Here is a 26,137-nt window from a genome sequence, read left to right on the forward strand (position 1 = left end):
TCCTAAAATCACAATGGTTATGCCTAGGGAGCATATAACAAGAATGATAAGGGATCCTGTAGAAGTATTAGAAATATTTTGGAAATTCTATGAAAGTCTATATAAAGAAGACATAGGTTCATAGGTAGGTACTAGACTATCGGCCCAAGGGCCTACGTAAGCCTAGCCAACAAGGTTCCCTGGCTTACGCCACCCAAGAAAGTTATTTTCCTGTGCCACTGTCGAGCAGAGACACAGAAGTGATCCCCGGGGTGTATTTCCTATTTCCCATCCACTCATCAAGATTTTTCTTGAAGAGTGCTAATGAAGAACTTTGCTTGACATAGATGGGTAGCCAGTTCCAGAGTATGGGAAGTCTCTGGGATAGGAATCTATCCCTCCAGCATGTCCTGTTTACTGTGGTGACAAGGTTTAGGTCCCTAGAGCGTGTAGCTCGGAGGGATTGGGATTTCTTTAGGTGTAGCATGTCCAACAGCTCTGGGTTTGACATAGCTTTATATGTTAGGCAGCGATCACCTTGGAGTAGGCGATATGCTACGGAGTAAAGCTGGAGTTTTTTGAGGCGGCCAGTGTAGGGCATTTGTTTGAGGCCAGTAATCCTCTTTGTGGGGTACTTCTGTGGCCTTTCCAGCTGCTGCAGATGTCTTTTGAGGTACATTCCAAAAGGGGCATTGTACTCTATAATGAGTCTAATGTGTTAGGATGGCCGAGTGGTCTAAGGTGCCAGACTCAAGGATTAAACTCCTTCCACCATGGGGATTCTGGTCTCCCTATGGAGGTGTGGGTTCAAATCCCACTTCTGACAGATGTGTTTTGCTTACTGCCTGAGACTGTGAAATGAGTCAACCTGCAGTGTGGACGTAAGGAGGTTAAATGCCCTCAAGGGGTTAGCAACAGCCTCTGACTGAATGTTAATGAGTGTTGAGTAGAGGAGAACAATGGCCTCTTTTTTCCTGGATGAGAACCCTTTTATGATGAGGTGCGCCACGTAGAAGGACTTCCTGACTACTGTGGCGATGTGACTATCAAAGGAGAGACTACTGTCCACCTGGGTCCCAAGTTCTATTATCACACATTCGGTGTTAAGTAGATTGCTGCCTATGTGGTAGTTCATGGGTACAGAGTTTTTACCAAAGGAGATGACACTGCACTTTTTGGCATTGAGCTTGAGGCCATGGCTTTGACACCAGGCATCTGTCTCAGTGAGGCCCTTTTGTAGGATGTCGACATTGTTAGGTGTTTTGATTATGGCTCGTACTTTGCAGTCAACTGCAAACTTTGTTAGCCAAAGACCTTCTGTGTTAGCCTGTACTTCAGAAAAATAGATAGCAAACAGGAGAGGACCCGGGACTGAACCCTGTGGTACTCCACTTGTCACAGGTCCGAAGTCGGATTTGGAGTCTACTACTTTCACAGTGTGGGTTCTGTCAGTGAGCCAGTTGGCAACCCATCTTGTGACATAGGGATTTATACCTAGTTTAGTGAGTTTATCTATAATTCCAGAGGGGGGGGGAGTGTCAAAAGCCTTGGCGAGATCTAGATAGGCTGTGTGAACCACATTACCCTCATCTATGGTTTTGGTGACTGCTTCAAAAAAGTCTTATCAGGTTTAGGAGACATGATCTGCCTTTTACAAACCCAAACTGGCTGGGTTCCAGAGTTTGGAGATTACCAATGTCTTTGTTTATAAGTTCCATGATGATACGTTCCATTGCCTTGCAGATCAGGGTTGTTAGGCTAATGGGGTGATAGTTCCAAGGGTCCGTGGTGGCTCCCCCTTTGTGGAGTGGGATAACCGTCGCTGTGCACCATTCAGTGGGCACAAAGCCGGAGGTGAGGCTATGATTGAACAAGGTGGGTTGCCAGTTCATTCTGTAGTTCATGTAGAATGCAACCTGGGATGTTGTCAGGTCCCATGGATGCTGTGTTCTTGGCTTGGAGAGTGTGGTTTTTACCTGTGCAGCCGTGATTACAGGAACTTTGCATTCTTCCGGTATATATATGGGCCCTTTAGGGGGTGAGAGAGGGGTAAAGTTAGCACTGAAACTATCTGCCAGGATGTTGGCAGTAGCAGTTGGTTCTGCATTAAGTGCCATTGTGCTGGACTTGAAGTAGCTCTGAGTGTTGCCATTGAGATTCTTGACATAGCTATAGAATGCTTTGTGGTTGTCTTTAGAATCAGTGGCAATTTTGTTTTCGTAACTAGCTTTGGAAGATTTTATGAGGGATCTCAGCTTCTTACTGAGGTTGATCAGGGAGTTCCTTCAATCATGGGATTTTACTCTTTTTTGCAACAGTTTCTTTCTCATGTTGTGGAGTTTGTTTATGGCAGGGGACCACCAGATTGGCTTCCTTTTTTTAGAGGATAGCATTTTGGTTCTGTTAGGGATAGCATGATCCATGCACTCGTGTAAGTGCTTATAAAGTGCATTTTTGTAGGATTCAGCAGTCGTACGTCTATTGTCTGCCTGCATGGGTGTCGTGAAGTTTGCCACTTGTCTTAAGAAGTGTGAAGTTGACTTTGGAGAAATTTTTTACGGTAGTTTCCCTAATGGGGGTGGGGGCAGGATGTGGATGTCTAGGGTGATTATCTTGTGGTCGGATCTAACCAACGAGGAATTGAGCTCTGGTGTGGAACACCGGTTGCCCATGTTGGTAATGACCAGGTCTAGGATATTTTTCAGGTTCTAGTTTGATATGTGCTGATTTCTGAATACTATTAGACAAATGCACCATTTTTTATGAGCAAGCTGTTTGTACATCTGTAGTAGCATTTGTGATGCAAAATGTAAATAAGTTAGTCTACACTAATGTCCCTTTTCCTGGCACAGCTTTCTTAATTTTAAATATGAGCCAGGATCTGGGGGCGTAGTTTCCCAATCCAATGTAAATCGGGGAGGAACACAAATCCAAAGATTAGTTTATCCTGGGAGCTGAAACACTGGAACTGTGGATTTATAGGATATAAGACAAGACAACACTGTGGGTGGGAATGAAAATGATGTGTCAAAGTGGGCATGACTTCTGTCAGCTTAACTCGGACCCTAATTTTAAACACTGGGGCTGTCCCTTTAAAATAACAGTACCCTGAAGTTTGAGTATATCTGGAATGCAGACATTATCCATAATTTTTTTTCTTTCCCTACCTTAATAAGTCATTCAGGTTGTTTTTAGTTGGCAGACACTTAAGTATTCATGGTTCTTTTCCAATTTATTTTATAAACAGAAACACATTCAGTTACTTTTTATGAAGAATGTAATTTTTTATTTGAAGCTACACCCGCTCCGTTTGCCCTGCGGGCTCACTTTGATCCCCTACCCTGCCCCCAATTCCCACCCGTCCCAGCACTTCTACACTTATATCCTTTAGCCACACCCTTCACCCCACCCCAACTAGTCACCTCCTCCCTTCCACACCTACTTCTTACTCCTCCCTACATTTGCCAATACTCTACCGTACCTCCCCTCTGTCTCCTCCCAAAATTTACAACTCTCTTATCCTAGTAAACTAGCCAGCCACTACATACCTACTCTCCGTAACCTATCTCACTATGCTCTCAAAAGCCCTATTCTTCTCTATTCATCTACTACTGCTCATCACCATATCCTATACCTACTACTTCACCCAGCCAAGTAACTACAACCACACTCCATCCTTTCATACTACAAACCATCTTAGCCCACCTGTCTTATATTCACACTTCCCAATATCTCCATGCCTATACCCCATAAAATATCATCTTCTCTTCTCTTATAAACGTATTACTCCTCACAAATATCCTATCCCTACAGAAACTAAATCATCCCTCATAAATCTACCAAAGCTCAACCCTGACTCTAAGCAGACAAAGTATCTCTCCAACCTAATGCTATATCTCACTTCTATTCTATTATTAGGAGACATGCACCCCAACCCAGGCCCATCCACTTCAACAGATAAAGCCATACTACTCACCTCCTTAAATGCCCAAAGTATAGTTAACAGAATCCCTAATCTGCATGCCTGGCTTACATATAACAAACCAGACATTTTGTCCATCTCTGAAACTTGGTTAAAACCCCATATAAAAGATTCCAAAAAAATTCCATCCAACTACTCTGTAATCAGAAAAGACAGAACCAACAAAAAAGGAGGTGGAGTAGCCCTTCTACACTTATCCTCCTTATCAGTTACCCCTTATAACAAACTCCCCAATTCAATAATGCAGAACTACTCCTGGCATTACTTCAAGTAAACAAACATAAACACATATCCATAGCCTCCATCTACATCCCCCCAGGCGACAATATTTCTACACTAGAGGACATCCTCTCCTGGCTTTCCAATTACATTAACAACGAAACTATACTTACAGGTGACATGAATATCAATTGGTCCGCAATACAGTCTCCCACAAACCCACTTAACATTAACCTTTACAACTTTTCTCAGCTGATCAACTCCATAACTCGGCCCTCAAAAAACCTCTCCAGTGGTAGTACCCTAGACTGGATATTAGTCTCCCACCCTCATTACTTCTCAAATAGTGGCACCCTTAGTGACCACTTGCCCACATTCACACACAGACTTGCCTCACCCCTAATTGCTGCCAAAAAAAGTCAACCCCACTACCTTTTCCAACTCTCTAAAAGCAATCAGCTGAAACACCCTAAAAACTCTACCCCTGGAACCAAGCAGTCGCCCACTTCAACTCAACTTTTTTAAACCTCTTAGAGCAACATGCCCCCATAAAAACAAAAAGAATAAAAAACAAAACTGCCCCTTGGTTAACAAAAAACACACTAGCAACTATGCACCTTAGAGATAAAGCATGGTCATCATATCAGAAACATAGGACTCCCCTAGCCCAAAATTAATACAAAATACTCAGAAACAAAGTAAAAAAGCTTATAATTTCCGATGGACAGAATTACTTCTCCATACTCCAAAACAATAAAACAAACCCTCAAAAATTTTGGAAATGTATCTCCACCCTCCTTAATCCCAGCAAACCAGATAACCCCAGCCCGGAACCTAACGCTCCAGACATAGACTTGGCCACTCAATTCAACACCTTCTTCATTGATTCTATCTCCAAACTAACCTCATCTTTTTCATCTTCTAACCCCACAATACCCCTCACTACACCCCCATCCTCCCCTACCAACTTTTCGCCCGTTACCACTGCTTCTCACCTTATCTCCTCTCCATCAACATCCTCAAATTCCCCCACTTTCTCCACCAATCTCACTAAAACCTATACCCACATCCACCATAAAAACTACTTCAGAAACTAAAACCATGCTCTAATGCCCCTGATAACATTCCTTCTTACTTTCTCAGTATAGCTGCCAAAGCCATTGCCTACCCCATCAGCATTCTAATCAACCGTTCCATTCAAGAAAGCTCAGTACCCCAAATCTGGAAAAAGGGTTTTGTTGTACCATTGCATAAAGGCGGCAGCAACAACAATATCACAAATTTCCATCCCATCGCTATCCTATCTCTAAACTTAAAAGTGTATCCATCTACAACTCCTACCACACCTCTTAGACAATAACCTACTAACTCCAACACAACATGGTTTCAGACCCAGTCACAGTACTATGACCACCCTTCTCTCCTTCCTGGAAGCTGTGAACAAAGCCCGGGTCTCTGGCCACATTGTCTCTACTCTCCTACTAGACATCTCTAAGGCCTTCAATACTATCTCCCACAATCTACTACTAACTAAACTCACCAAGCTTGTCACCCTCCTCTCGGAACTGGTTCACTGGCTACTTATCCAATAGATATCAAGCAGTAAGATGGAAAAAAGCCACCTCCCCTTTCATCAACACCCCAACTGGTGTTCCCCAGGGATCTATACTGGGTCCCCTTCTTTTAAATATATTCATAAATGATTTCCACAACTCCATCCCTTTAACAAAAATTATCTGATATGCAGATGATTCAACTATTACTTGTTCTGCTACCTCCATCCCCACACTTCTAAAGCTTACTCAAGATGCATTCTCAACCACCGAACAATGGATGAAAACACATCACCTTGTACTCAATGCCTCCAAAACCAAATTAATGGTATTCACCCCCTCTAAAGCTACCTCTTTCAATCCAAGTAATTTCTCTATTACTAGTAATTTCTCTATTACTCAAACTGGTATCTGGGGCCAAATTACTTGGGATCCAAATTGACAGTCAGCTTAAATTCAACTCCCACCTTCAATTAAATATAAAAAAAAAAAAACACCAAAAACTTGGCATGCTCTACCGACAGAATCATTATCTTAACACCCTCCACCAAATTCACCCTACCACATTTTTCATCCCCTCCCTCCTCTATGGAGCCCCACTCCTAACTAACCTACAGTCTTCACTCAAAACACAACTCTCCTCTTGCTATAACATAATTGCCAAGTTTGCAACCTCCTATAAGTCCATCTCACACCACTGTTCGGCTCTCCACAAACTAAAATGGTTAGAACTACCCAATCACCTCACCTACATTAAAACTGACTCTTGCACACAAGCTCATCTTCAATCCTTCCCTCTGCCCCTCCCTTTCCTCTACCTTTAAAATGCACCTCCCCGATAGGTTTTGGTTGTTAGATCTTAGTATTCTAATTGGATTTGTCCCCCTGGAAAAAAAATCTCTTATCCTACAGTCTTGCTCGTCTCTGGAACTCCTTACCCCCATCCATTCGTACTATCACAAATCACTTCTCATTCAAAAAATCCCTTCACTCACACCCGATTTCCCAGTGGGAATGCTCCTGCTACCACCCCACATAATCTCCCTCCCTATTCATACTGGGAATTTCCACTTCTCCTCCCCTATTCATAATGGGAATTTCCATTTACTCTCCTAAACTCATAGATCTTGCTCTTGCTTGTATTAAGCTATTTTTTCTGAATACTTGAAAGGTACCTCTCAAGTGTAACATACCCTAAGATGAAAATGCTTCTCAGTTTCCATATTGTAAAAATTCTATGTCAGCTCATATATCTTTCTCTTGCTTGTATTAAGCTATTCATCCTGAATGCATGAAAGATACCTCAAGTGTAACCTACCCTATGTAGTAAAAGATTCTCAGTTTCTATATTGTAATTTTTTTTATTTTCAGCTATACAAGACTGTAATATTTGTATATATTTGTTCACTAGTCTGCTGTATTTCTAGGTTTCCTTCATTTTTTTACTAGTCCATAGTAATTGTATAATTGTAACCAAATACCTTATTGTAACCTTGCTATTTGTTTTTGTAGCTTTTCTCCCCAGGACTCCATTGAAACCGGGTTCCTTTGGCCCAATGGACTATCCTGGTAAACCAATTGCAAATAAAATAAATAAATACACCTCCCGAGTCCACTCATTGTTTCAATTGTTGATGCCCATGTGCAAGGACACGAAACCAAACAACAGTAGCCTTCCATTACTGCTTAAGGGCCAACTTGTTGGCATTTTTACGTAAAAATACTAATTTAACTTGAAAATATGTACTTAAAGAAATGTTACTCCTTCTGTGTTGTCTGTTGAAGGCGTGACTTTTTGCGTTCTCCAGGCCGGTAGCTTTCTTTGGTTGGTAATTCATTCACTGACACAGAAGCATAGAATCAAATGTAAGCACAATTGCCATTATGCAGTCAGGACTACCAATTTCCGTACGAAGCAATGCACAAAATAAAATGGCTCTGTACGTATTAGAGAAATACCTTGCAGGCCTGTCGCGCAAAAGTGGGCGTAACCTCTGTGACTGACTGATGAAACGGGCGTGTCGTAGTACGCAGAAAGACTACAGGTATTATTTATTTTTATTTTTTTGAAGACCCCCCCCCCCCCCAAATTAAATATACCAACCAGATTGCACTATATTGACGAAAAGGCCAACCTACGAGTAGCAATGAATACACGTGCTGCTATCGCTATGGATGTTACTTTGTTTTCACCAATTGCAGTATGGCTACTGCACAGCAGCAAGCACCGCCCCTGGTGTGATTGTAGGAAGTAAAATGGCGTGTACTAATGTAAACAATCGTCAAGAAGCACACTTGCACGCTATCTTGAAGTGCGATTTTTCAGGTCTTGTATGTCCGTGGTTGCTCATCAGAAAGCAGTAGCGTAGTGTAACAAAGCTTTGTTGCTGTGGGCCATATTACGTGTCAAAAGCTGAAGTAAATTCAAAGAAGAAGTAAAAAAAAAAAGTCAGAGCCAAATTGTTGTGAGGAAAGACAGCAGAATCAAGTGCAGGCAGCAGAGGGAAAACTATTTAATCAAGCTTTATATGTGTCACTTGGACAATTGGACTAAAGGACCTAAAAGCACTTTCCAAACTCTCCAGTGAGAAGAGGTTGATATATGCATGTAGGTGTCATTTAAATACGTACACACAGGCCTTACGAACTACATGGAGATCTAGCTTATTAAAATAAGGATTTGTGGGGTGTAATATATGAGATCGGGCAGACCATTTCTAATTGACTTGGAATGTTTACAGCATTGGTAAAAAATATGTTGGATAATGAGTTTGCAGATTACTTACAGCATCATTTTACTGTTATGGAGTAACACTTTATTGTTGCAGAATAAAAAGAAATCTGTGACAGTTTACTTAAAGGGAGAGTTGGAAAATTCTTTAGAGGAGCTTCTTGAAGCTGTGTGTTTGTTTGCAGAGTTCAGAACTGTTCTGAAAGAGTGGAAAAAATATTCCCTTGCCAAGTTTGTAAGCAGAACTCCAGACTGTACTTGCACCTAAACTGTGGCAGTCCATCCCAGCAAACCTAAGCGAGATTTATTTTTTAATCAACAAAACGCGTGCAGATGTCTGTGTGGGTCATATCACTTGACCTACACTGAGACACAACTACACTGCACTACAAAACCTTTCTTCCTGATCTGACTTTTAACACGTAACTCATTTACTGTGTGTGTACATGTTAATAGTCATCTTCTCTTAAGCTCACTGCTTTTTAGTTTAGTTTTATTTAGTTTATTTGCTAGAAGTGTAATGTTAACTGTACTGTGTGATGTACTTGTCTTGCAAATACTATAACCTTGTATTAATTGTTATTGTGTACTTGTATGTTATATCCATTATGTGTTGCATTAGTTATTATTGTATACTCATTCTGTCTGTTCTTGTTGTACATCCTGGGTTGAGTTTGAAATGATTGGCCATTGTTGGTCAGTGCTTTAACCCGGTAAACGAGCAAACATAAGTATAAATTTGAAGCTAGGACTCATCTTGGTATACATGGTGAATTTGAAACAGCCAACCTTTGTTTTTGACAATACATATAGTTCATGTTCTTAAAAACAGCATCTTTTAACATCTCTAGTCTTTTTGCTCTTACTGCTTAGAAATGAAAGGGCATTGTTGGAGGGAGAGGAGGGGTTTGAAGTTGGGGTGGGGGATGAAGTTGCAACCCATTATGAGAGAACACAAAATGGCACCCAGTGAGCCCTCCTTATGGAAGAGTGCATTTGGTGCTCAGGAGACACTACTGAGTTGAGTAAGCATGCCCAGCATAATTGTTGCTGTGTTTAAAATGGTAGTATACTTATGGTGTACAGTATAGCACTGTGTGCATTGTCCAAGTTCTAGAGAAACCAGTGTACATTATGAACTAATGTGGTCACACTAGTATTCAGGAATTACCACAACAGTTCAGAAATATTCTGAACTACACTGTGCTCCTCTGCATTTCTGGGTTTTGTGGATCCCTGCTGGAAGTGCAAGAGCTGATACTGAGAATCCTTATACTTGTGGTTGTCCAGAACTCACAGTTACATCCTTAAAGTGCTTTTGCAGCGGGGTGAAGCTGTACACCCTTTGCAACCCTGTGCCTACACATCCACTACAGATAGTTGACCCCATATACCTTCCATTACTCTGACATACTGCATTTTCAAAGTTAGTATATATTTGCCCTAATTGCAGTTAAGTTTTCTGAGGATACCAGGTAAGAGTTTTAGACTTTCAAAAGGCACGTGTTTTTGTAATTTACATCTTATTTGGGCTTGGTGTAGTTAGACTGACATCAAAAAAGGAGAGAGTTCTGCTATAGGGCTTTTCTGAGCAATACTGATGTCACTACAGCTCATAACTGCATATTAGTGTAATATGTGTTACTTCTCAATAACAGCTGTTAATTACCAAATATAAAAACTCAGCAGATGACTCTGTTCAAACTATGTAACAAAAAAGTGGAATGCCATCCCACTCCATATAAAACAAACCACAAACCCAGCTAGTTTTAAACTGCGCCTTAAACAACTCTCATGACTGGCTATGCTCATGCACACCAGTAACATAGTCTCAAATCACTCACTATACACAACTCCCTCGTCACCACCCCACTTGCCCTTTTTTCTCATCCTTTTTTTTTATCTATACTTCTCTTTAACAAATTTATATCTATTAGCTTTCCTCGTCTTCTCTATTCTGCTTACCTTCTATCATAACTATCTAGCCTTCTAAACAAATTAACAACCTTTTTTGTGTTTGCTCAAATATATTTTCCGCTACACAGATTTTAGTCTCCATAATCCTACATCACCCCCATCATATATATGTTTTGAACTGTGTAGATAGTTGTTTATAGGTAGGTACAAGGCTATTTGCTCTAGGGCCTATATAAGCCTAGCCAAAAAGATACCCTGGCTTTCGCCACCCAAGAAAATTATTTTCCTGTGCCCTGTCGAGCAGAGCCACAGAAGTGATCCCCAGGGCGAATTTCCTATCTCTCATCCAATCATCAAGATTTTTCTTGAAGGGTGCTAATGAGGAGCTTTGTTTGATATAGATAGATAGTTTGTTCCAGAGTATGGGAAGTCTCTGGGACAGGAATCTATCCCTCCAGCATGTTTTGTTTATTGTGGTGACAAGGTTTAGGTCCCTAGAGTGGGTAGCTCGGATGGATTGACATTTCTTTAAGTAGAGCATGTCCAACAGCTCTGGGTTTGACATAGCTTTGTATGTTAGGCAGAGATTGCCTCTGAGTAGGCGATATGTGACGGAGGAAAGCTGTAGTTATTTGAGAGAGTCTGCGTAGGGCATCTGTTTGAGGCCAGTAATCCTCTTTGTGAGGTATTTTTGCGGCCTTTCCAGTTGTTGTAGATGTCTTGTGAGGTACATACCAAAAGGGGCATTGTACTCTATAATTGGTCTAATGAGTGACGAGTAGAGGGGAACAATGACCTCTTTTTTCCTGGATGAGAAACCTTTTGTGATGAGGTGTGCCACGTAAAAGGATTTCCTGACTACTGTGGCGATGTGATTATCAAAGGAGAGACTACTGTCCACCTGTGTCCCACAGTCTCTTATTACACTTTCGGTGTTATGTACACTATTGTCTATGTGGTAGTCAATGGGTATTGAGTTTTTACAAAAAGGGATAATGCACTTTTTGGCATTGAGCTTGAGGACATGGCTTTGACACCAGGCATCTGTCTCAGTGAACCATTTTGTAGGATGTCCACATTGTTAGGAGTTTTGGTTATGGCTCCTGGCTCCTAGTTTGCAGTCATCTGCGAACATTGTTAGCCAAATACCTTCTGTGTTAGCCTGTACTTCAGGGAAGTAGATAGCAAACAGGAGAGGACACAAGACTGAACCCTGTGGTACTCCACTTGTCACTGGTCTGAAGTCGGATTTGGAGTTTGCTACTTTCACAGTGTGGGTTCTGTCAGTGAGCCAGTTGGCAACCCATCTTGTGACATAGGGATTTATACCTAGTTTAGTGAGTTTATCTATAGTTCCAGAGTGGGGGTTGGTGTCAAAATCCTTGGCGAGATGTAGATAGGCTGTGTGAACCACCTTATCCTCAGTCTGTCAGGTATAGGAGACATGATCTGCCTTTTACAAATCCAGACTGGGTGGGGTCCAGAGTTTGGAGATTACCAATATCTTTGTTTATAATTTCCATGGCCTTGCAGACCAGGCTCGTCAGGCTAATGAGGCAGTAGTTCCTGGGGTCCATGTTGGCTCCCACTTTGTGGAGTGGGATAACTGTCGCTGTCTGCCATTCAGAGGGCACAAAGCCTGAGGTGAGGCTATGATTGAACATGTTACTTAGGCGGTGTGCCAGTTCGTTCTGTAGTTCGTGTAGAACACAGCCTGGGATGTTGTCAGGTCCTATGGATGCTGTGTTCTTGGCTTTGGAGATAGTGGTTTTTACCTGTGCAGCCGTGATTACAGGAACTTTGCATTCCTTCAGTATAGAGATAGGCCCTTTAGGGGAAGAGAGGGGGGGTAAAGTTAGCACTGAAACTACCTGCCAGGATGTTGGTAAAGTCAGTTGGTTCTGTGTATTTAGTACCATTGTGCTGTAACTTAGAGCAGATCCGAGTGTTGCCATTAAGATTCTTGACATAGCTATAGAATGCTTTGTGGTTGTCTAGAATCAGTGGCGATTTTGTTTTTGTAACTAGGTTTGGAGGATGTTATGAAGGGTCTCAGTTTTTTACTGAGGCTGACCAGGGAGTTCCTCCGATCATGGGAGTTTACTCTTTTTTGCAACAGTTTCTTTCTTCTGTTGTAGTGTTTGTTTATGGCAGGGGACCACCAGATTGGCTTCCTTTTTTTTTTTGGAGGACAGCATCTTAGTTCTGTTAGGGATAGCACGAGCCATGCACTCATGTACGTGCTTATAAAGTACATTTTTGTAGGATTCAGCAGTCGTACATCTATTGTCCGTCTGCATGGGTGTCATGAAGTTTGCCACTTCTGTTTTAAAAAGCAGAAAGTTGGCTTTGGAGAAATTTTTTACAGTGGTTTCCCTAATGGGAGGTGGGGGCGGGATGTGGATGTCTAGGGTGATTATCTTGTGGTCGGATCTGACCAACGAGGAATTGACCTCTGGTGTGGAACACCGTTCACCCATGTTGGTAATGACCAGGTCTAGGATATTGCTGCCCCTGGTGGGGGTGTGGATAAGTTGATCCAAGGCGTTGGAATTTATGAATTCCAGAAAACGTTGAGCAAAAGAGTTGGTACATGTTGTTGTGTTCATTTTTTTCCTAACAGTATAATTTTTCTTGCATGTCCCCTCTACCATTGCTCACCTCATTATGGTTTCCAAAATTAACATGATTATATCTTCTCTTCACTATCAATCCTAACATGATTATTTCTTCATTCTTGTATGTTTAATATATGTAAAGATGTAAAGTTCAGTTTATGCTAAGTTCTTTAGAATTGTAACAAAATCATAACATGATTATTTCTTATATTTTCTTGTGTATATAATATATGTAAGCTGTTGCACCTGCTTAATTATATGTAAGGTTATAAACCATTTTAATCTTAACGTATCTGTACAGAGGAATGAATCGGCTCAAATCCAGGTGGGGAAAGATTGATAATTGGCAAACATGGGGTGCAAAAAAAAACATAAAAAAGTGCAGAAACTAGTTTGAGGCTTAATATAAGTGGCCAGGAGGTATATTTTAAAAACTTCCTTAATGAATTATTATGATTGTTAACATGCTTATATCTTTGTTTCTGTTGGACAGGAAAATGCTGTAGGGACCACCCAAGGCACATCCGTTAAGGCTCACAAAATCCCTTTATAAACTGTCTGTTTTATATTTTTTTAGGTTATTGTGTCGTCATCATGCCATTGGTATCTGCATATCAGCCACATTTGATCCGTGCTAATCAGAAAGATGAATTTTATCAAAGCTGCCTCCGAAGTAATGCCAATGAAATTTGTCAGAGTTTTGCAGGTAAAAGCAGTGTGTATAGTTATTCTGTGATTCCTGCTTTGCCAAATGTAGGTTGGTGTTTATAGTTACACAGAAATAAAACATTGCATACCTTCTCGGTGTATTAGCCATTATAGCTTTTTGTTTGTTTGAGAGAGCTTTGAGATTTAGCCTTCAGTCTTGTGTGTGGCATTGTCTTTAGACTAGGGAATGCAACTGTTTTAACCGTGTGTGGTTAATTGCAAGTCATCCTTTGCTTTTGACACTGCCTGTTTCTTGTGGTGCAACCTCCTAGTTATTTAGAAATGGGGAAATGCAGGGTACAAAGTCCCCCTCTCCCACAGAAAACTGCATCTTATCTGTTTCTCAGTTTTATTGTCAGGTGAGTGTGTGTTACCAAACTTAGATATAAACATTTGACACTTAATGAATCCTATTTTTGTACTATATCACTTTGTGGAAAATGGTTAAGGAGATCGGCACTCCTAGGATACTCTTAAAACAAGCTGTTACACTTGATGAATCTTTTTTATATTATTAAAAACAAACTTGTTGCATTCCTAATTTTGAAATAGAACAATAACATCATCATAAAAATAGTTTAACAAAATGTCCATAGTGAATCAAAAAGCATTATTTGTTATTATCCCGAATGTTTTGGGTAGTCATTTGTATCTTCCCTCTAAAATCTAGTTTAGCTCATGGACTTGGAGAGCATTAATTACTAAGTGAGAGAACACACACAGAAATATCTGGATCTGTGACACAGATCAATGAATTCTTGACTTGGCTGTCATTGACTCACCCACCCAGGTGAGGAGGAGAGGTAGTTTCTGCTTGGCTGATCACCACCATGTAGGCAGAGGCTTGCATGGCATTGAATTGGCAAGACTGAGGACACGAGCTTGTTGATTCCAAGCCAGTGATGATAACCCTCATTAGTGTGTGATTGGAAGCATGAATGCACATGTGAATGATCTAGAATGGCCCACTGTGATGCAGGTGCTCAAGTCAGCTACCAGTAGGTGGGTTTATGGGGTCTATATCATGACCTCAAAACCGCATAACACCGAACCCTTTTCATCGACAAATATATGTCGAACTCCCAGATAACCGAATGGCCAGATCACAGATTTGTTTCCCAGGGAAAAAAATCAGTAGGCCAACTGAACACAACACACCAGTACAAACATAACAAAGTGGGGGGGGGACTGTGCCCCCCACCCCCAACTAAATATACTAACTCCGAGATTACACTACAGTGGAGAAAAGGGCAAATCCACAGCAGCAGCCAACCATTTTTTTTTCCCTAGGAAAAAACTCTAAGATCTGGCTGTTCGCTTAACTGGGATTCGACATATACGTGTCGATGAATAGGATTTCAGCATTATGCAGTTTCAAGGTCATGATAATAGACCTGGGTTTATGACCACACATGAAACAGTCTGCTTGCTGGAATAGCACTGAGGGCACAAACTGCCTCTATGGCTGTTTTGAGGACAGCTGTTCTGGATGGCTGCTGCCTATTCGCTGGGGACATCTGGTATAGGTGAACAGGTGGGCTCAAGAACAGTAGAAAGAGGATCCATGGTTGGCAGGCACAGAGGCAAAAATGTACAGTGAAAAAAACTTGCAAAAGCCATCATCATCTTTTTCTTTCAGCTGTTCCCATTAGGGGTCGCCACAGTGGATCATCTGTTTCCATTTCTTCCTGTCCTCTGCATCTTGCTCTGTCACGCCAACCACCTGCATGTCCTCTCTCACCCCATCCATAAACCTTATCTTAGGCTTTCCTTTTTTTCCTCTTACCTGGCAGCTCCATCCGTAGCATCCTTTTCCCAATATACCCAGCATCCCTCCTCGGCACATGTCCAAACCAGCGCACTCTTGCCTCTCTGGCTATTTCTCCAAACCGTCCAACCTTAGCTGACCTCTAATATACTCATTCCTAATCCTCTTCATCGTCGTCACACCCAGTGCATATCTTAAAATCTTAACTCTGCCATGTCCAGCTGTGACACCTGCCTTTTTGTCAATGCTACCATCTCCAACCCATATAACAAAGCTAGTCTCACTACCCTCTTGTAGACCTTCCCTTTCACTCTGACTGGTACCTGTCTGTCACAAATCACTCCTGACACTCTTCTCCACCCACTCCACCCTGCCTGTACTCTCTTCTTCACCACTGTTCCACACTCACCATTACTCTGAACGGTTGATCCCAAGTATTTAAAATCATCCACCTTCGCCAGCTCTACTCCCTACATCATAGCCATTCCTCTGTCCTCCCTCTCATTCACACACATATATTCTGTCTTAGTCCTGCTGACCATCATTCCTCTCCTCTCTAGAGCATATCTCCACCTCTCCAGGGTCTCCTCAACCTGGTTCCTACTCTCACTATAGATCACAAAATCATCTGCAAACATCATAGTACTCCTGTCTGATCTCGTCTGTCAACCTGTCCATCACCATTGCAAATAAGAAATGGCTCAGAGCTGATCCTTGATGTAATACCACCTCCACCTTAAACGTATCAGTCACTCCCACCGCAGACCTCACCACTGTCCCACTACCCTCGTACATATCTTGTACCACTCTTACATACTTCTCTGCCACTCCAGACTTCCTCATACAATACCACAGCTCCTCTTCTAGGCACCTTGTCATATGCTTTCTCTAAGTCCACAAAGACATAATGCAACTCCTCCTGACCTTCTCTGTACTTCTCCATCAACACTCTCAGAGCAAACATCGCATCTGTAGTGCTCTTTCCCAACATGAAACCTGCTGATCACTAATTATCACCTCCCTTCTTAACCTAGCTTCCACTACTCTTTCCTATAACTTCATGCTGTGACTGATCAGTTTTATCCCTCTGTAATTACTACAGCTCTGCACATCACCCTTATTCTTAAAAATCAGTACCAAAATATTTTTCTTCACACTTCAGGCATCCTCTCACTTTCCAAGATTTCATTAAACAATTTGGTTTAAAAGTCCACTGCCATTTCTTCTAAGCACCTCCATGCTTCACTGGTATGTCATCTGGACCAACAGCCTTTCCATTCTTCATCCTCTTCATAGCTGTCCTTACTTCCTCCTTGCTAATCAGTTGCACTTCCTGATTCACTATGACCACCTCATCCAACCTTTTCTCTCTCTCTCTCTCTCTCTCTCTCATTCTCTTCATTCATCAACCCCTCAAAGTACTCTTTCCATCTGCTCAACACACACTCCTCGCTTATGAATGCATTTCCCTCATTATCCTTTATCACCCTTACCTGCTGCACATCTTTCCCTGCAGGGTCCCCCTGTCTGACCCATTGGTACAGGTCCTTTTCTCCCTCCTTAGTGTCCACCCTCTCATACAACTCTCCATATGCCTTATCCTTAGCCTTTGCCATCTCTTTCTTTGCCATGCACCTCTTCTCCTTATACTCCTGTCTACTTTCTTCATCTCTCTGACAATCCCACTTCTTCTTCGCCAACCTCTTCCTCTGTATACTTTCTTGTACTTCCACATTCCACCACCAGGCCTCCTTGTCCTCCTTCCTCTGTCCAGATGTCACACCAAACACCTTTCTAGCAGTCTCCCTTACCAGCTCTGCTGTAGGTACCCAGCTATTCTGTAACTCTTCACTGCCACCAAGTGCCTGTCTCAATTCTTCCCCGAACTCCACCTCACAATCACCCTTTTTCAACTTCCACCATTTGATCCTTGGCACTGCTGTAACACACTTCCTCCTTTTTTTGATCACCAACGTCATCCTACAGACCACCGTTTTATGCTGCCTAACTACACTTTCCCCTGTCACCACTTTACAGTCAACAATCTCCTTCAGATTGGCCCTCCTGCATAGGATATAATCCACCTGTGTGCGTCTTCCTCCACTCTTGTATGTTACTCTATGCTCCTTCCTGTTACTAAAATATGTATTCACCACAGCCATGTCCATCCTTTTTGCAAAATCCTCTACCATCTGACCTTCTGCATTCCTCTCCTTAACACCATACCTACCCATCACTTCCTCATCCCCTCTGTTCCCTTCACCAACATGCCCATTGAAATCTGCTCCAGTCACCAGTCTCTCACCTTTGGGTACACTCACCACCACTTCATCCATATCAATTTCCATATTAACTTATCTTTAAGAGAAACATTGACAGAATCCCTAATCTATCATTCACTTATTTAAACAAAGTCCAGTTGTTACCTGAATGTACTGAAAACACCTACGTCACTGTATGCCATTCCAAACCATTCCCATCTGAAATTCTCATATCCATGAATAGCTACTTCTGAGTCATGTTTCATCCGTATATTAGTATTCACACAGCTGACTAATTGTGTATACTTTTGTTAGCACTGCACAGACCTAATATTGACACTAGATTTTATTGTACAGTTGCCTAGAGAAAGGCAAACATTGGGCACATGTTGCTTCTTCTGTTCGGTAGTCGCTCCAAGGGACAGAAGCCCAGCTTTTGTATAAAATGTTAGATATTGATGACAGAGTTTTAAATTTTGTATGAATATGTAGGTTTCACGTCAGGCTGACACAGGGTGATTCTGCAATACTCTCGACATCCTTGATTGTGTAATTAAATGTTCTATATGAATTTCGAAAGAGCAAGGAACATGACAACAGTGTAGTTTTTTAGCATACACAATATTTGTGCTGACAGGTTAATACATGCAGAAGGACAGGGTGGATGAAACGGAACATTTTTTCTACTTCTGCTTGCAAATGTGACAAGCTAGAAAGAGAAACCACAGAAACATTTTAATTTTTTTTCTGCCTGGTCATAGCAAGAGCACATGACAAGAACTTTTGGGACACTCCTTAATGTATGAACAGACATTTCATTTGTTTCATATGATAAATATTTGTACATTAATCACAGAGTAGGCTGGGTGTAGGCTTGAGTCTAGGACTGTTCACTGAAAGCACATTTCACTGAACCACATTTGACTGTGCACAATTCACTGAAACACATTTCACTGAAAGTTATATATGGCCTTTTCCTCACTGTAGTGCGACCCTGGAGTTAGAATATGTAGTAATGGTGTGTATGGGGGGGGCACCTCCCCCCATATTGGGGAGTTGTGGGGGGCATAGCCCCCCACCTATTTTAAATATTTTGAACTATACACATGGATACTTGCAATTGCAATAAACTACTCTTTTCTAAACTTAATATATATCCAAATTATGTGGGGGGGCTATGCCCCCCACACCCCCCATACTATATATTCTAACTTCAGGGTCACACTACAGTGGGGAAAAGGCCATATATAACTTTCAGTGAATTGTGTTTTAAGTGAATTGTGCTTTCAGTGATTTGTGCACAGTCATTTGACTTTCAGTGAAATGTGCTTTCAGTGAGTAGTCCTAGACCCGTAGGCTTATATTATAATTCACTACATCATGGCTTTTAGTTGTGATTGTGCCATTTTTTTTTCTCCTGTAACAGTTTTACAGTTGGAATAGCATGAAAAAGTCTTTACTTAACATTAAACTTGGATGTGATTTAGAAATATCAGTTGTCAGTCTAATTTTTAGTGATGTCTTGACAATTTCCATCATAAAATATATGAAAAAGGATTACCGTTTAGACAATTTAATTGATCCCTACAGTGTCTGCATAGCTGCACCATTCCAGCACTTCACTAGGGCACAGTACAGCTGTGCAAAATTAGGGCATTTGAGTTAGTATAGTTCTGCTATAAATGGTATCTGACTCTAATATTATATACTAGATGACTTCGCCTGGCAATCTCCATTATACTGCTCATATGCTGGCAGTGTTGAACCATAGTGGTTTGCAGAGGTATGCTTCCAAACTCATGTTTGACTAAACACAGCTTTTGTGACTTTGTAAGGCAAATAGCAAGCATTGTAATCAATGGTTTTGTCTGTTTTGGAGTGAAACTGCAACTTTGATTAAATATTCGTATCTTGTTCAGCCCTTAGAAACTTGACAGTTGGAGCGGCTTTGATTCTGCTGCTGAACATTTCAAAAGTTTACATAATGACCTAATATAACTGCTAATCCAGCGAATTGAAAGCATTGATGATCAGGTGTGATGTTTATTGTTTGTGTTTCACATAAGCTGTAAAATCCATTGCCTTATGTGCACTGGAATGTTTACCAGACAAGTTTCTTGTAGTTTCACAAAAGGTCAGCCAAGTCTGGCACAGAGGGATGGAGCCCTAACTGTAACTCTGGTGACCCACCATTAACTACTAGCTCAGGTACAGGAGAAGGCGGACAGGGTCATGGGTTTGATTGGCCCATGTTTACTGATCCATAGAGGGATAAGGAAGAGATATTGGCTCTGGCACACATCCAATGTTGATCTGTAGTGAAGCCTGGAGACACACTTGAGGGATATTGTGTTTAAGGAGCTGGCAGGGCTTTGGCTGACTTGCACCCAGAGGCATGGATGTTGCACCATGAACCTATTTGCCTGTCAATCCTTTGGACAGTATATCTGCATGCAGGGGGTGGGGGTTAGGCCTTAAGGGAAAAAAAAGGGAGGAGCAATGTGGCAGAGGTATGAGGCATCCAGAGACTTCTTCTTACAGGCCCTGAATATGAATGGAGTTAGTCTGAGGGAGGAAGTTCATGTGGTAGACCTTAAGGAAAGAGAAGTGGAGCTGGTTGTAGCTGATGGTCTACTGTGGGGAAGCCAACATAACCTCCAAATGAAAAAAATAAATAAAGAGCAACTAATAAAAATGTATTAACCTTTTTAATGCAATCTGAAAGTTGTAAAGTCCGGCATCTTGGGGCAATGCCATATAAAACAGTGATTGCACTGCATTTAATTGATGTGAGGAAGAGTGATCGATTAACGGTTCATTTCTTTTAATATTTTGAAATATTCCTGGCAAACATTTTAAATAGTGATCCTCAACATAAACAGGCATGTTACATCATCATAAACATGGTTTTGTATTACACACACGCACATAACCTTGTAAATGATTTAAGAACAAATCTGCAGGATAGTAGTGATTAAAATCATGTGTTATGATATCCTAGCTGGTCTGTATATGCTGCTCATGTTTATTTTTAGTTATGTTAGTTGTTCAGTTATTGTTCGCAAATGATATTTCCTTTGAAAGATGTATATTTTCATATTTAAATAATAATGAAAACAATAATAAAACTGAGTATAAAACAAGCATTTAAACCCATTCCACTGTAGGATCAGACTGATTCGGAATTCTGAGAAAATAAAACAAATTATGTAAATCGGCCCTTTTTGAAGGGGGAGCTGAAATAAATCTCAGTTTAAACTAGCGCAAATTTGAACAGTCGTTCTGCATATAACACATCATTAAGATAAAAAAGAAATGTAAGTACACTAATGCTCAAAAGGACATGTTTTTTCTGGGTGGCATGCACTACTTTACGGGGGGCTGTTTTTGCTTCCATCTACTTTATCATAAATTTTATGTGCTGTTTTATATGTGAGCAAACCCCAACAGGAAGGGCATTACAGGGAAGTAAGATTCAGAGGATTAGGGGCCCTAGAAATCTCCAGGGGAAAATATAAATGCTAAATGACTAAAGGCACAAAAGCTCTGAAAGACCATTTGTGCTAGCAAATTTTAATCAGACAAAGGGGGAAAATGCAAGATCTAAAAAGTCTTTGGGCCCTCAGCACTAGGCCTTCAAGAAGGGATGGAGTTACTTAAAAAAACATTCAAATAACCTAGTAAAACACTACTTTATTGATCATTATAGTTGAGTAATATACAATTTATATCTATATTTATCTTCTAGTTTAAAATAGAAATATTAATATAAATAATACAGTAAGTAAGAAAACAACAGTGTCAGTGGCAGAACAGGTAGCGCACACACCTTTGGTGCAAAAGTCTGTGGGTTCAATTCCCACACCAGGAAGTCTGATGCTGACGTGGTAGTGCAGAATAAGGGGGATGCTGTACTCCCAAGTGTGCTGTCTTTTGGATAAGACATTAAACACAGTCTGCTTAAGTTTATGGCAGCTCAGGTGGATGTAAAAGATCTCACAGCACCTATCAAAAAAGATCCCACAGCGTATTGAGAAGTTCCCTGATACCCCGGCCAGATTTCCCCTGGTAGTATAAATACCACCTTGGCCTCCCCTGAAAAGAGGCTACTAGCCTAGTTGGATTAACCCAGTCAACAAATTATAAAATAAAAAAATAACCTACAAATTATTCAGTGTTAGCATTTAAACAATATTCTACAGGATCTCATGCTTGTGTTGTCTTTGTTGAGGAGTTGGTATAACAGTTAAGGTGTTCACTTTCCAGACACAAGCTACAGGCTTTGTGTCTCACTTTGGGAAGCATGGCTAGACTTAAAAAGGCCACCTGGAGTCATTAGCCTAGTAATCACCTATGAACAAGCCCTGCTTATGCCATTGTTCATCCATCCAGCTACCCACTGTCTAAGCTGCTTGTACTTTTGAGGATCATGATGTAGCAAGCTGAGCAGGGCAAACCATACTTCTTTGTCTTAACAGAATAGTGTCCAGTTTACGCTGTGAGATTCTCAAGCCTTTATTTGCAGGTACCTTGAGAAATAGATTATCTCCATCATATCATGGTGTACACCCTGGCACTCCTCCCAGTGTTTTTTTCTTGTTACACCTCATGAGGCTGACGTCCATGAAGCATTCTCAGTAGATGTAGAAACCATGTCAACTGGCCTTTTTAACTTGTTAAACCCTAGTGACACTTCCAAGCATTTTTCTCTATGACCAGCCTAGTGATGCCTCTTGACATCAACTTTTGTATAATCATAGTTAGAGTAATAACTGTTGAACCATGGCATATACAGTCTTTTAAAATATATCTCCCTAAAACTTGTCTGATGTGCCCAATAACTGCCAGTGACACTTAACCTTGTTTAGAACAGCTAAGGAAATATATGATTTTTATGTACATAATTATGCCAGTATTATAGTTTTCATATTTCTGTTAATATCTCAACAATCAAGCAACATTGATTAGGTTCATTTAGATTCATATGAAAGCTCATAACAGGATAAACAAAACTCCTGTTGAGGTTTTGTGTGTAGCTAGAAAGTTTAATAAAATAGAAATTACTGATGAAGCACATGATTCTAAATAGGAGATACAACAAACTGTCTGTAATGAGACAGCACAAAGATCATTTAGATTCAGAGTTATGGTATTTAATACTGAGCACTACTGTCTCCATATACATGTCAGACTTCATGACAAAGTATATAATGAGTGTTTAAATGTATAACATCGAAGTTCATCATCCTTCCACTTTTCCCATTTCCTACATTAGGTCAGGGTGTTGCATCAACTGTAAACAACAATTTCACGTGCAGAAACCTACCGAATCACAAGTAAAACATGATTAATTAATATTTTCATATTTTCTTTGACCGTAATGTGAAAATGACTATCAGATGGGGTTTGAATCCCATCAATGCTCACCAGCATGAAGGTGAGGTAATGGCAGATTGATAGGGTTTGAATCCCAACACTCCCAGCCAGTGTGAATGACCACCAGGGGTATGATGTCAAGTCACAGCACTGGTGCCAAAAGGCACACTGTTATGAATCTCAGAACAATTTCTTAAGTACAGTCTTGCCATAAGAGCCTACAGGAAATGTTCAGTTTTGTCTTGGGACTTCACCATGTGCACCCAAGACAAGGCTTCACACTGAACACCTCAGTAAGTATGATCTTTGGCCTAGCTCTCCACACCCCTTTTTACCACTGTCTCTGTGTTTCAGGGCCTTCTAGTGCTCACTTCTTTACATATGCTCTTATCATACACACACACACACACACACACACACACACACACACACACACACACACACACACGTACGTATAGAGGCTAGTAATACTCTACAGCATTTGTCTGATTTATTTTATTTTATTATCTTTTGTTGTCCAGGTTAGTCCCTAGGCTATTAGCCTCTCTTTTCACAGGGAACCCAAGGTGGTATTTACACTACTAGGGGAAATATGGCCAGTACACTTTGGAACTTCCCTTACTCTTTGGAGCTGCTAGATGGGCACCAGAGAGCTCCTACAGCAGCAAGGAAGAAGTCTAAGGGAAGAAGCAGCATGGATGAGGAGAAAACAGCTCTGGAGAGTTTGGTGGTGGAGCTTGAGAATTTAGAGAAGAATTTGTTTGATAATGAGATTTAGAATGTAAGCAAAGATTCTTGTTTGGTGGATGTTACAAATGAGCAGCAGCTAGCTGTCTCCATGGAGAAGAAAGCAAGCAAGTCAAATGAAGTGGTGGAGATAACATAACTGGTGCCAGGAGAGCTTGCAGATGATATTCTTTTAAAAATAATTGAGCAGGATGATCCACGGGACAGTTCTGCTGTTTCATGGGAATAGATGACAGATCATTTTTTCAAAGTGCTGAGGATGGTAATGTGACAAAGGAACCAGGTGGTTTGGCAGCAGAGGTGACAGAAAATAAGAGAGAAAAGCTGCAACAAACTGAGGACTCTGGTTTTGTGGCAGCAGATAATGCATTAACTAAAATATATGCAGCAATGACAACAGGCAAAAAAAAAAAAAGAGAGCAGCAACAAACTCTAAATAAAACTGTGAAAAGAAGAGAAGATCAACTGTGGGAATAAACAAAGAATGACTGTGATAGATGTAATGTGTGGGACAAATCGGTAACTGTTCTGGGTTTTAAAGCTTAAGAAATTCTGTATTTTATACGTATTGAGACACACTTGTTTTGTGACTTAACATTTGAAACTGATGGATTGATAATGACATTTCTGAAACTGTGTAAAAAAATGAAGTTGTTTTCTAGTAGTAACTTAAATGTTTAAAACATGTTAATTTGCAGTTTAGAACTAATGAACTGGATGAAGATGATAAAAACATCATGCAGGGTCTGCATAAAACTGTTGATAATATTGTGAAAAGTATAGATGAGAGAAACCTATGGAATGGAGTAGAGGGGAGGCTGGAAGCTGTTTTGAAATGTGCAAAAAAAAAAAAAAAAAGGTGAAACAGTTGCCAAGTGTTATTCTTGTGCTGGTCATAAAGGGACATTACAGTATACTGGCCAACCTAAATCATGTTTCTTTTGTGGAGACTTTTGTCATTTAATTAATGACTGTGGCAAAGTACAGTGTAACCAGTGTGGGAAGAAAAGACATACAGCAAGATGGTTTGTGCCTGAATGCAGGTTGTATTAAAAAAAAGGGGGGAGGGTACTTTTGGATGGATTGTCAAGAGCTTACAGTAAATAATGAAAAAGAAGGGGAAAAGGAAGAAAAAATACACGAGAGAGGATGTCAGGAGGTTGGGGGGAATTGGTGAACTTGTTGAAGAAGAAACTGTAGAAGGAAAAAAATGTGGAGAGGAAAAATGAGGAGAGAAAGAGAGAGTGCTAGCAGGAAGAGAGGCCAGGAAAAGGGATTGATACTAATAAAGTTCCAGTTGCTTAATGTGTCTGGTCAGATACATACCGAAGGGGATATTACACTCTCTGTGATGGGTGTGATGAGAGCCAAGTACAGTGGTATGATGACCTCTCTGGACCTAGATAACATGCCCTTGCTTATACATTAAAAAACATAGAAGGATTTTCTTACTACCTTGGACATATGTTGGTCGAATGATAGGTTACTGTCTACATGAGTTCCCAGGTCCCTGACTAGTGAATCAACTTTTTGTGTTATTGATGATGTAGTTACCTGGGGTGGCAGACTTCCCAAAAAGTACTATAATGCATTTCTTGGTATTCAGTTTTAAGCTATGGCTTTGGAACCAACTTTTTGTGTGTATTAGACCTTTTTGAAGAGTATTCTCATCTTAGGCTGATTCACTGATTGCTCCCAGTTTGTAATCATCTGTGAACTTGGTTAGCCAGAGGCCTTTGACATTGGCTTTTACATCTAAGAAGCACATACCAAAGAGGGAAGCAGATGCTAAAGAGGAATAGTCCTAGCACAGAGCCCTGGGGACTCCACTGGTGACCAACCTATTTGAGGAGGTGGCCTCATTGATTCCTACCTTTTATGCTCTATCAGTAAGACAGCTAGCTATCCAGAATGATATAAATGGGATTATACCTAGTTCTGCAAGTTTGTTGACAATACAAGAGTGGGGTATCTTATCAACTGCCTTAGCCAGATCTAGGTACGCAGTATGCATGGTTTTCCTCTTATCCATTGCCTTAGTGACCTTTTCAAAGAAATCCAGCAGAATCAGTAAGCATGTGCTTCTTTTGACAAAAAACAAAAACGGACTTCGTACAAGCAAACCTTCAGTCTTTATTACACCAATAATCCACCAGATTGAGCGCTTTCATCTGCCCTAAGCAGATTTCATCAGAATACTTCATTTACAGTGCCTCACAGTTTTATACTATTCTTAATAACATAATTGTTCAATAATCACTAATTAAATCAATCTTTC

The 26,137-nt window shown here is 40.8% G+C and overlaps 1 protein-coding gene and 1 non-coding gene across 3 annotated transcripts in view; both read left to right on the plus strand.

Moving 5' to 3' along the window:
* Window positions 1-696: 696 nt before the first annotated feature.
* Window positions 697-805, plus strand: TRNAL-CAA. The gene is made up of 2 exons: window positions 697-734; window positions 760-805. It is a non-coding gene; the product is annotated as a tRNA-Leu (tRNA).
* A 6,895-nt stretch (window positions 806-7,700) lies between these two features.
* The window catches only part of PEX10 (peroxisomal biogenesis factor 10), a 159,621-nt gene continuing 141,184 nt past the window's right edge, over window positions 7,701-26,137 (plus strand). Inside the window, exons 1-2 of one of the 2 annotated variants that reach the window (XM_044062995.1) lie at window positions 7,701-7,778; window positions 13,577-13,705. In XM_044062995.1, the coding sequence (XP_043918930.1) occupies window positions 13,594-13,705 (112 nt within the window). In that variant the 5' untranslated portion in view covers window positions 7,701-7,778; window positions 13,577-13,593. Of the gene's footprint in view, window positions 7,779-7,915; window positions 8,342-13,576; window positions 13,706-26,137 lie in introns of those variants that run through there. The other variant, XM_044062993.1, reaches the window with a different exon arrangement.

The sequence above is a fragment of the Protopterus annectens genome, chromosome 2.part1 (assembly GCF_019279795.1).
Source record: "Protopterus annectens isolate FY-2018-M chromosome 2.part1, PAN1.0, whole genome shotgun sequence".
Taxonomy (NCBI): Eukaryota; Metazoa; Chordata; order Ceratodontiformes; family Protopteridae; genus Protopterus; species Protopterus annectens.